The 12,764-nt window shown below is 35.5% G+C and overlaps 1 protein-coding gene across 5 annotated transcripts in view; it reads right to left on the reverse strand.

Annotated features, from left to right (window-relative positions):
* The window catches only part of ERBB4 (erb-b2 receptor tyrosine kinase 4), a 1,174,422-nt gene that overhangs the window by 174,957 nt on the left and 986,701 nt on the right, over positions 1 to 12,764 (reverse strand). For all 5 annotated transcript variants that reach the window (XM_003812504.7, XM_003812503.7, XM_003812506.7 and 2 more), the window contains exon 20: positions 11,220 to 11,405. In XM_003812504.7, the coding sequence (XP_003812552.2) occupies positions 11,220 to 11,405 (186 nt within the window). The remainder of the gene's footprint in view (positions 1 to 11,219; positions 11,406 to 12,764) is intronic.

The raw sequence follows: 12,764 nt of genomic DNA on the forward strand, positions 1-12,764 counted from the left end.
TAGATATATATTCTAAGCTTATTTCTTAGAATAAATATATATATAGGAATATATATATATATATACACACATGCATTTTATTGGTTCTGTTTCTCTTTACAAAGCAATACACTTAATATGATTTTTAAATTAATCAATTAATTGTTCCTGGTTAGATCATGGCTGTAGATAATTTTCCTTTGGGATTCAATTCTCAAATCTCTAATTATGACATGTCCTAAGAAATACACCGAGACACTGCAAGAATTCCATTATTAGGTTCCCCCCGACCACCTTTTTTGTTGGGGGACAGGGTCTTGCTCTGTCGCCCAGGCTGGAGTGCAGTGGTGCAATCACACAGCTCACTGCAAACTGCGCCTCACTGGCTCAAGTGATCCTCCCACTTCAGGCTGGCTTTTTAATTAAAAAAAATTAAACACTGTATCTCCATGAAATAATCAATGACTTGTCCATATTTCTGAGTTTAGTTCTTCTTCCTTAGACTAGTATGCAGTGTGACCCTGGGAGAGTCACTGAAGGTATTTACTGTGAATAAAATCTTACCATCAAGTTAGATTCATGCCGCTGACATACACAAAAGGTCTAATGACAATTAATCACACTATATAGTGTATTCAAATTTAAATGATCGCAGTAAAAATGATAAATAATAAGCTATCATCTTTTTTCTTCCAAAATGTGGTTATATAATTACAATAAATTTATTTTGATTTTAAGGGTGTATTGTCATTAAAGGGAGTTTAGCTATGCCACTAATACTGTGACTTGTAATTTTAATATTTATCTTTTATCATGCCTTTATAAAATATAAAAATTTTTCTGTGTCCAAATATACCCAAGGAATCCATTCAAACAATTGGTATTCACAAACTTCCAAACAGTATTAAATGTCTCTATTACATGACTGAATATATTAATAAGTGCCAATTTTATGTTTTCTATGATGTTAGTAGGGTTATTTCTCTTCTCTAGACTATTATTTTTTAAATTTCTATAATTTGCATATACGTGCATATGACTGAGGCCATATCTACACATAGCATCTGGTCTTGACCAGAATTAAACTAGAAATGTCAGCACCCAGTTCAAGCATTTAAATGACATCAGACATTCATATTTGAATTTAATTTTAATTCATGCAGAAGGAAATGGCTGGATTGAATAAGAAATTAAGTTTCTTGTCACTCCATAGTTACTACTGGAGAAAAATGGAAAAGAGGAAAGAAGGTAAATGAAGGCTCTGCTCGTGTAACATATTCAAGCCTTATGGAAGCTTTCACATCTGTCACAGAAGAGGAATCCATTTCTTAACACAAGAATCTGCTCTCTTTCCAATCATTGTGAACCACGTTTTTAATGTGAAAGAGGTTCTTCTCTCCCATTTGCCCCTTCCACTAACTCCCACTCTGCCACCAATAGTAAAGAAAAGTAAAGCGCACAGATACCTGTCCCCGGGCCACAAAAATAATCAGGTTTTATTAGCTCCAATTAGAAATATGACATGGATATTCAAGGTAATTTGGTGATAACGTAGAGTTGGAAATGAAAAAAAAATTGAGAAACGCTATTAAACTGGTCCCAAATTACACTAAACTTTGAAACAGTACTAATTTTCTCTGAAAATATAAATGCTAGAATCAGTCTGTTTGCAAAAATACACTGAAAAATTCTTTATTTATAGGTAGAATCTAAATTATTTTGGCTAGACACACTAGGTTAATTTTAATTCTTAAAAATATTGAATAAATTTTTTAAAATTTTTTTTGGAAGAAGTTTAAGTTGAGTATACAACTTAATCAGGTAATCTGTGAATCATCTTGAAGGGTACGATGGACCACTGAAATATTTTTAGAATCACCCTTTCAACTAGTTTCAATGGCAAAACACCAAAAAAAAAGAAAGAAAGCCCATGGAACCTTACATCTGAGTTTAACCGCAAATCAATTAGGGCACCGGAAAAAAAATCTGACAAGGTAAATAGGCCAGCAAAGCTCTGAGGAAGGTTTTAGGATTTTGAAAGGTAATAGTGGCCTATACTCAGTATTCAGGCTTTACAAATACAGCACCAGTGATATATGTATCATTAAAAAGCTACAAAAGATAGTTTCCTTAGAGCAAAGTCAGAAACTAAAATTTTTGCAGGAATAGTAAGTCAAACAGATATTAACCTTTTCTAGCTTGAGATTGAAAAGTTAGAATTTTTTCTTTGCTCCTCTTCAGTAATAGATTGTCTTAAGAATTTCCCCTGAGCTCAGTTCTTTGCCAGTTCACTGGTGGTTTCACATGTTTTCAATATTACAAATAATACATTTTTTTTTTTTTGAGATGGAGTCTCACTCTGTCACCCAGACTGGAGTGCAGTGGCATGATCTCGGCTCACTGCAACCTCCACCTCCCACGTTCAAGCGATTCTCCTGCCTCGGCCTCCTGAGTAGCTGGGATTGCAGGCACCCACCACCAGGCCTGGCTAATTTTTGTATTTTTAGTAGAGACGGGGTTTTACCGTGTTGGCCAGGCTGGTCTCGAACTTCCGACCTCACGTGATTCACCCGCCTTGGCCTCCCAAAATGCTGAGATTATAGGCATGAGCCACCACGCCCAACCCAATAATACAATTTTTAACATAAAAATTAGAAGCCAAGTTAAGACCACAAGCATCCTAGGAACCTGTGTAGGAAAGCATATGTGGATGAGAGACTCAGGTTCCTTGTTCCAAAGGCCAAAAATATTGAATATTAAACATGAGATTCCCTGCTCTCCTTAGCCTGGTATGGTCTATGAACAAATGCTAAATATTTTGTATCTGAAATTTTAAAAGTCATATTTTTAAATGATGGTATTTTTTACATGTCATAATTAGGGTATTCTAACTATAAACATATGTCTGTCCTTATTGTAGTGATTTCAGATATTATCTAAAATAACACATAGTTTACATTCTTACTTTATGCCAAACAGTAAGCTTAGCACATTACAAATATCATCTTATCCTTAAAATTACCCTACAAAATAGGTAGCACTGTTATCCCCCTTTTCAAGAGCACAGAGAGATTAACTAACTTATTAAAGTTCGCACAGTTAGTAAGTGATAGAGATGAGATTTGAACCCAGAATCTGTAGGCTAAACACAAACTAGTACCAGACTACACATTTTAAATTCTTATTTTACAGTGTCACTTGTAATTAGTATCTATGACCCGTAGTAGCTCCCAGAATTGTTTTGAGTTTGCTTTATTTCAATAGTTAAAACATTGCTTGAAGAAGTTCCTCCACAAATATTCATCTAGCACTTTCTCCTGAAAATGCGGCATAGGTGTTAATGATAAAACATGTTCTCATGAAGACAATAACAAGTATTATTCATGACAAAAGTTTTTCTCTTATGGAATTAATGATGAGACACAACTACAGATAAAATGGTATGCTCCCCTTCAGTCCTCTAATTCCGGAGTGCCGTTGAAGAAGAGCAGGTCACTTTAAGCTGCAGTGATGTGTGTGTGTACAGAGAGGAAAGAATGCAGAGTGGTTTGGAGACCTGGCTCAGGAGTCAGAGTTATCTGGCATAGCACTCAGGCATTTCAATATATTTGTGTGTCCTTTTGGACTTAACTTCCCATTTTCCTCATCTATAAACTGGGGAAATAATGAGCCATATCTGCTAGAGTTTCAGTAAAGATTTAACAACACAATGTACATAAAGCACCAAGGATATGCCAGGTGTGTAATACACACTTGATCTACATGGACTCATTCATTGTCAATGTTATTCCAATGCAGCTCTGGACACAGAGCCACACATTCCCACCCACACAGCACACGCAGTGCTGGAGAGGAAGTGGGCCTAGGAGGGCCTGCAGGTACAGGCAGCTGTAGAGCTGCTAGAAGCTGGGGTGATGTTCGCCCCACTTTCCTGTAGACACCACAGGTACTGTCTGCCTGTTGTCACACAGTTCATATGCTTGCTTGTGATGGAACCTTGGTCCCAGGATCTGTGCTGTTTTCCACTTTGCTACACTGTCTAAGGTGGCTTTTAACTGGAACCCAAGTGCAAATAAAGGTTGGTATTCGGCTCCTGACTTTGTGTAGAGAAAACAGTCTTTTTGGTCACTCCCAGACCGCAGCAATCAGTCATGATTTTGTTGAATAATCAAAGCTGAACCCATACATGGTAGGGTCAGTTAAGGATGTTTGCTTTGGGCAACAGCCTACTTTTTGTCTCATATTAAATTAATACCTGAGTTAAACAAAAACAGAAACACCTCACATACACTATTCAGAATCTGCTAAATTGTCTTTTAAAAACTGCTTGCCCAACTTATTAGCAACAACGATAAAAGATGAAATTTTCATGATTTCCTAGTATCCTGGATTCATAAAGCATCAAGAAGGCATATGGTATTATATGAGCATGAAATAATAACATGGACTGCTCTGCTTACCAAATTCAGTCAAGTCCAAAGGCAGCACATGCAGAGGGAGCATGACTGCCTATAAGAAACAAACAATTTTGGTGTTTAAGTCTGTGTTTTCTTTTTTTTTTTTTTTTTTTTTTTTTTGTGAGACGGAGTTTCGCTCTTGTTGCCCAGGCTGGAGTGCAATGGCACGATATCGGCTCACCGCAACCTCTACCTCCCAGGTTCAAGCGATTCTCCTGCCTCAGCCTCCCTAGTAGCTTGGATCACAGGCATGTGCCCCTATGCCCGGCTAATTTTGTATTTTTAGTAGAGGCGGGGTTTCTCCATGTTGGTCAGGCTGGTCTCGATCTCCTGACCTCAGGTGATCCATCCGCCTCGGCCTCCCAAAGTGCTGGGATTACAGGCATGAGCCACCATGCCCAGCCTAAGTTTGTGTTTTCTATCACATAAAATGTCATAGAATGATGAACTAATGGAAGAATGGAAAGAAAACTTACAATACAAATGAAAATATTTTACAAAATACTTCCTTATAAGGAAGCCCATCAGACTAACAGTGGACCTCTCAGCAGAAACCCTAAAAGCCAGAAGAGATTCAGGACCAACATTCAACATTCTTAAAGAAGAGAAATTCCAACCAAGTATTTCATGTCCAGGGAAACTAAGCTTCATAAGCAAAGGAGAAATAAGATCTTTTTCAGACAAGCAAATGTTGAAGTAATTTGTAACCATCAGACCTGCCTTACAAGAGCTCCTGAAGGAAGCACTAAATGTGGAAAAGAAAGACCATTACCAGTCACAGAAACACACTGAAGTACACAGATCAGTGACACTATAAAGCAAGCACACAAACAAGTCTGCATGATAACCAGCTGACATCACCATGACAGGATCAAATCCACACATTTCAATACTAAATCTTGAACGTAAATGGGCTAAATGCCCCAATTAAAGGCACAGAGTGGCAAGCTGGATAACGAGACCCAACTACATGCAATGACAACAATAGGCTAAAATAAAAAGATAGAGAAAAATCTGCCAAGCAAATGGAAAACAGAAAAAAATAGGGGTTGCAATTCTAATTTCAGAAAAAATAGACTTTAAACCAAAAAAGATCAAAAAAGACAAAAAGGGGCATTACATAATGGTAAAGTGTTCAATTCAACAAGAAGACCTAACTATCCTAAATATATATGTGTGCAACACAGGAGCACTTAGATTCATAAAGCAAGTGCTTAGAGACATTCAAAGATCTTTAGACTCCCACACAATAATAGCGGGAAACTTCAATACCCCACTGACATTATCAGACAAATCATTGAGACAAAAAACTTAACAAAGGTCTTCAGGACCTAAATTCAGCACTAGATTAAATGGATCTGATAGAAATCTACAGAAGTCTCCACCAAAAACAATAGAATATACTTTCTTCTTTTTTTAAGAAAAATAAAATTATTTTTTATTTTTTAAACTTTTTGTGGGTACATAGGTGTATATACTTACAGGGTACAGAATATACATTCACCTCATTGCCACATGGTACATACTCTAAAATCAACCACATAATTGCACATAAATACTCCTCAGCAAACGCAAAAGAACTGAAACCATAACAACCACTCTCTCAGATCACAGTGCAATAAAAATGAAATTCAGGACCAAGAAAGTATTGACATTCTTCACAGAACTAAAGAAAACTATTTTAAAATTCATATGGAACCAAAAAAGAGCCTGAATAGCCAAAGCAATCCTAAGCAAAAAGAACAAAGCTGGAGGCACCATGTTACTCAACTTCAAGCTATACTACAGGGCTATGGTATCCAACACAGCACGGTACTGGTACATAAACAGACACATAAACCAATGGAATAGAAGAAAGAACCCAGAAATAAGGCTGCACACCTTCAACTATCTGATTTTTGACAAACCTGACAAAAAACAAGCAATGGGGAAAAGATTTCCTATTTAATAAATGGGGCTGTAATAACAACTGCCTAGCCATATGGAGAAGATTGAAACTGGACCCCTTCCTTACACCATATACAAAAATCAACTCCAGATAACTTAAAGATTGCATTGTAAAACCCAAAACTATAAAAACCATGGAAGACAACGTAGACAATACCATTCAGGACATAGGCATGGACAAAGATTTCATGATGAAGATACCAAAAGGAATTGCAACAAAAACAAAAATTGACAAGTGAGGTCTAATTAAATCAAAGAGCTTCTTCACTGCAAAAGAAACTATCCACAGAGTGAAAAGATAACTTACAGAAAGGGAGAAAATTTTTGCAAACTATGCATTCAACAAAGATCTAATATCTAGCATCTATATGGAACTTAAACAAATAGACAAGAAAAAAACAGAACCCCATTAAAAAGTGGGCAAAGGACATGAACAGATACTTTTCAAAAGAAGTCGTACATGCAACCAGCAAGCATATGAAAAAAAGCTCAACATCACTGATCATTAGAGAAATGCAAATCAAAACCACAAAAAGATACCATTTCACACCAGTCAGAATGCTGGTGAGGTTGTGATGAAAAAAGGAACACTTATACATTGTTGTATGGTGGGAGCATAAATTAGTTCAACCACTATGGAAAGCAGTCTAGCAATTCCTCAAGGAGCTAAAAACAAAAGTACCATTCAACCCAGCAATCACCTTCCTGGGTATATACCCACAGGAATATAAATAACTCTATTATAAAGACACATGCACACGTATGTTCATTGCAACAGTATTTCCAATAGCAAAAACACAGAATCAACCTAAATGCCCATCAATGGTAGACTGGATAAAGAAAATGTGGTACATATATACCTTGGAATACCATGCAGCCATAAAATGAACAAGATCATATCCTTTGCAGGAACATGGATGGAGCTGGAGGCCATTATCCTTAGCAAACTAACAAGGAACAGAAAACCAAATACCACTTGTTAGCACTTACACAGGGGAGCTAAATGATGAGAACGCATGGATACACGGAAACACACACTGGGGCCTACCTTAGGGTGAAAGGTGGCTGAAAACAATGCAAATTTATTCTCTTACAGCTCTGTAGGTTGGAAGTCCATAATCAGTTTCACCAGGCTATAAAATCAAGGAACAGGGAGGCCTGTATTTCTTCTGGAGATTCTAAGAGAGTCTGTTTCCTTATCATTTCCAGCTTCTAGAGGTGCCTACATTCCTCAATGCATGGTCCCTTCCTCCATCTTCAAGGTGCACTGCTCAGCTCTGATCTGTTCTTACGTCTTCTGTCTCCTGCTCTGATCCTTCTGCCTCCCACTTACAAAGACCCCTGTGACTACAATGGGCCGATCTGGGTAATCCAGGATAATCTCATCTCAAGATCCTTAATTTAATCACATCTGCAAAGTCCCTTTTAACATGTAAAGCAACATTCACAGATTCTGGGGATAGAATGTATTAGCATCTTTGAGGGTAAGATATTATTCAACCTACCACAGGTAGATACCATTTATTACATTCTTTTTGCACATGAGAAAAAAATATAGTAATTATTAATACCACTATATACAATGAGAAACAAGAATTCAGAGGCTAAACAACACAAACTCACAAAACTGAAAAGTAGGCAACAACATATAAACATAGTGTTTCTAACCCTAAGTCTGTTTCCACTACACAATTCTGCTCCCGAAGTAGAAAAAAAAAATAAAGGAAGGACTCCCTGCTTAAGGGTAGATTTTGTTATTTTCTTGGATTAAAAATAATTACTATATATTTATTGAATGGCTAACTACATGTAAGATCCAATTTTAGATTCCGGGAATAAATGAGAATCAGATATAGTCAGTCTCAAGGTAATCCTTCATCTTTCCATATATTTAAATACCTATAATTCCTAAATGTATATATACAGTACTGACCAAATTTACCTCATTAACATTCCCAGTTTCATGTTCTATAAACTTTTCCAATGTGCCAAGTCTGAAACTGAACTCTTGATTTTTTCCTACAAATGTTCATCCCCCATCCTTCACCACCTCAGGAAATGATCTCACCGTACTCCCCTCCCTCACCACTCATAGCTAATCAATAATTGAATACCTTAAATTTTGCCCCCCAAATATATCTTAATTCCATCTACTTCTCCTTATTGGCATTGCCTCCAGACTCCTAATTAGTATCTTCATTTTCATTCTTATATCGCCTCAATCTAACCTCCATACATAGACTGCATGATCTATTTAGAATATAAATGAGATTATGTCAATTGCATGTTCAAATACTTCAGTAACGACCTACAGCACTTAAAATAAAATTCAAATTTTTCTTGCTATACTGGGTAACCATATAACATGTTCTGTTTAGGACTTTTCTGTGCCTGTTGTCCTGGCATAACTAGTAATACAGTCTCCTTTCATGCCTAAAATTATTCCACTTGGATGATAAGTCTCTTGATCACCACATCTTTAGAGCCCTGTGTGATCTTTCTTTTGCCTAAATATTATTCTCATAGCTGAAGACTTCTCCCTCAGGATTCAGTGTCTTCTCTTAAGTCTCCCTAGTAGTTGGCTTTCTTTAAAATCTGAACCACTGTATTCAATCCTATAGTTAATTCTTTCATTTGTTGAATGTCTGTTCAATCCATTAGGGTGCACAGAGAGAACCAGGCTCGTATCTGCATTGTTTACTCATACATACCTCAGTCAACATCGTATCTGAAACAAGATAAAAGCCCACCAATATCTGCTGAAGATTAATGACTAAATAAGCTTACCATATAGACAGAGAGATAGTAAAAGTATAGTATGACATTTACATAATATGAATGTGTTCAAGATATCAACTACCAAAATTAATACAAAAAAGAAAATAATTATTTCTGCCTCCAGAGAAGGGTTGACTAGGAAAGACTCCATAAATGGAGGATGCCCAAACAGGCTTGATGGATGAATAAGATCATGCAGCATGAACCAAGAAGCCAAGAGAAGACTTCTAAGCTTAGGGGATGGCATTTGCAAAGGCAAAAAGGTATAAAACTGATTATTCAGGAAACTCAAAGTAGTTTCTCTTATTAGAGTGTACAATGTCGTATAAATGATATATTAATAACACAAACCTTAAGGACAAAACCTAAATTGTAGAGACACAGCAGAAAATACAGACAGCACTAACAAATTTGAAGCTTAGCTTTTTTTTTTTTTTTTTTTTTGAGATGGAGTTTCCCTCTTGCTGCCCAGGCTGGAGTGCAGTGGTGTGATCTCGGCTCACCACAACCTCAGCCTCCCAGGTACAAGCAATTCTTCTGCCTCAGCCTCCTTAGTAGCTGGGATTACAGGCATGTGCCACCATGCCCAGCTAATTTTGTATTTTTAGTAGAGATGGGGTTTCTCCATGTTGGTCAGGCTGTTCTCAAACTCCTGACCTCAGGTGACCCACCTGTCTCGGCCCCCCAAAGTGCTGGGATTACAGGTGTGAGCCATGGCACCTGGCCTGAAGCTTAGCTTTGTTTTCATTTATAGTCCTAGAATGATTTGATAAGTTCTATTGCATATTTAACTCACCTTATAAATTATAGAAGTTCTTAGATAAATCCATTTCGGAAGTGTTATATTTCAAACTTCATTGCCATAAAGAATCCTCACAGTTGCAGTTATTACATAACAGTTATAAAATTATAATACACAGTCCATAAGGAAACTCTACTGAGAGTTATGGTGTATAGAACTAAGCTGAGCTTTTCTGTCAAATAAAGTTTTTGGTTTAAATTTTAATAATTATGTCAAATTTCTTTTTTCTATAATGTGCTTTTATTCATTATTACATTATTTTAAAAAGGCCAAAAGCCACTATGTTATTATTTTGGCATTTATATTGTACAAACGTATAGATAAAAATATCTATGGAATCTTAAAAGACTTCGGGTCATATTTTGATGTAACTAAGAGTGGACATAATTAAAACTCATCATTGACCTATTTCTCTAGAAATAGAAAATTATCAAGATAGATATCTGGTATAGATAATCATAGATATTTGTTTTGAACATTTAGAATGTATACTAGAAGTTGCACACTAGCAGACTGCATGATAAGAATGCTTTGTTTAGACTCCAGTGTTTCAAAAATTGACTTAAGATTTAAATTTGAGAAATCACAAAAAATCCAGAATTCTGGCCACTCTTAAAAAAATTAAAAGATCAGCTAACTCTAGTAATATTCCCCAATTCACAGTCCCCTAGAAACTAGTAAATGCTCTCTGTAACCACAGACCCACCTCCCCTATCACCCCAGACCACTGCCCTTATATATGTGACATGCCTAAGCCTTTGTGTAAGACTAAAACTCTCAACCATTAAAAACCAATTGAAGATCATCAAAAAGACTAAGAATATATTTAGACTTTGCTCATTTGTAATACTGAGAGTTAAACATAAAGGCTATTTTTAAAAATCATCTAAACATGAACAAATTCAGACATTCAACCCTTTCTTTCTTGGATTTTATTAGTTAACTAGACTATACCGAAACAAATAAGCCAAACAAATCCAGTATAACAATCCCTCCCCCTGACCACCAAGCTATTTGTTTTGGCACCTAGTCAATTCAATAAAAATGATACAACATAATAATCTAAAAATATATATCATGCATTTAATCTGTAGTTTACCTAAAAGTACCTCTCTGTTATGTATCTTTCAATGTAGCAAATATACTTCATTTTATTTAAATGGGAAGACTTAACATATTTTCAATATGAAAACTGTTCCAGGTTAGGAAATATTAACCTAAAAATGTAATTTCCATAGAAATTGACAGGCACTTACCTTAGCTATCTGGACACACCAGTTAAGCAGCAGTTGTGATCCAATGTTATCCTTGTGCTCGTGGACATACTCCAACAGGCAGCCATGGGGCATAAGTTGAGTAACCAGCTGGATGGTTGGGCTCAGACACACACCCAGCAACCGGACTAGGTGTGGATGATCCATACTTGCCATGATCAGAGCTTCCTGTAAGAAAAAAATGCAATACCATCATTTCAACTCAAATTTTCTTAGATTTAGAGTTACTTGGATTGTACTAATGGTGCTGATGATTTTTAAAAATGTACTCTTACTCAATGGAATCAATCAAAATGAAAAGACATAATTTCAGTTATTCTATCTTTAAAGTGATTTCATTCAATAAAATTAAATAAACAACGAAGTCTCTACATGCATTAACATGGAAGCTGTTATACAATAACTGCCTACACAATTAATAGCAGTATTTTCTCCTTTGTAATATGAGCAATATGAGATTTTACTTATTGCCAAGTAAGTCAAAATGAATTCCAGCTTATATTATGGATTTTTAACCTTTGACCTTTGCTCTGGTAAAATAATGTATACAAATTTAGTTAGTTGCAGGTAGAGTAAGGTGAGCTGAACTTTGAAGTCACCCATTATTGGTGTAGAGTTGGACAGCTTACAATGGTGTCATGTATAAATCGTAAATATGGAAACGTAGATAATTACAAGTAATATGTCTATTGTCAATTTATATAAAATAATAAACATTTTAATAAGATATTTTGTTTCATAATTTTACCTTTCCTCAAATTTATTTCATTTTCAAAATTATAAGTGATGTCTTATTCATAGATTCATAAAATTTGAGAGCTGAGACTATAAAAATTTGACTACTCCAACTTTTATATTTCATAAAATGAGAAAACTGAGTTATAATTTTGCATCAGAATCATAAAGGCACCACTGCTTAATGGGGATAAAAGTGGACATATGATGGTTATTTAGTGCATACCAGTTAGCTTCTAATAAAAAGTTATTATAAGACTCTTGATTGTAATTTGAAATAGACATAACCATAAAATAAATGTTTATGTACTTTGTTACGGCTTGATATGTGCTTTTATATTATGAAAGCCAATAAAATATTGTTCATCTCCTACGAAAACAATAGTAAATTTTTGCTTTTGAAAAGCTATGTAATATCACCTACGTGGTATTCTTGTCAATAATATCTGAATCTAATCATGAGGAAAAAATCAGACAAATCCATATTGCAGGACATTGTGCAAAGAAACTGGCCTGTACTTATTTAAAATGTCAATATTAGGAGAAACGTAAAAGAAGGGTATGATGTTCAAACTAACATTTATTACAGAAATAGAGCAATGTTGCATCTTTGGCTATTGGATAAAAAATATATAAAACATTCTTGGGATAATTGAGGAAATCTAAATAGGGACTATATATCATGTACTATTATATCAATGTTAAATATTTGAGAGTGGTAATGGTATTGCAGCTATGTAAAATAGTATTCTTTGATCTTAGAAGATCCTGAAGTCTTTATGGATGAACTAT

This window comes from Pan paniscus, chromosome 13 (assembly GCF_029289425.2).
Source record: "Pan paniscus chromosome 13, NHGRI_mPanPan1-v2.0_pri, whole genome shotgun sequence".
NCBI lineage: Eukaryota > Metazoa > Chordata > Mammalia > Primates > Hominidae > Pan > Pan paniscus.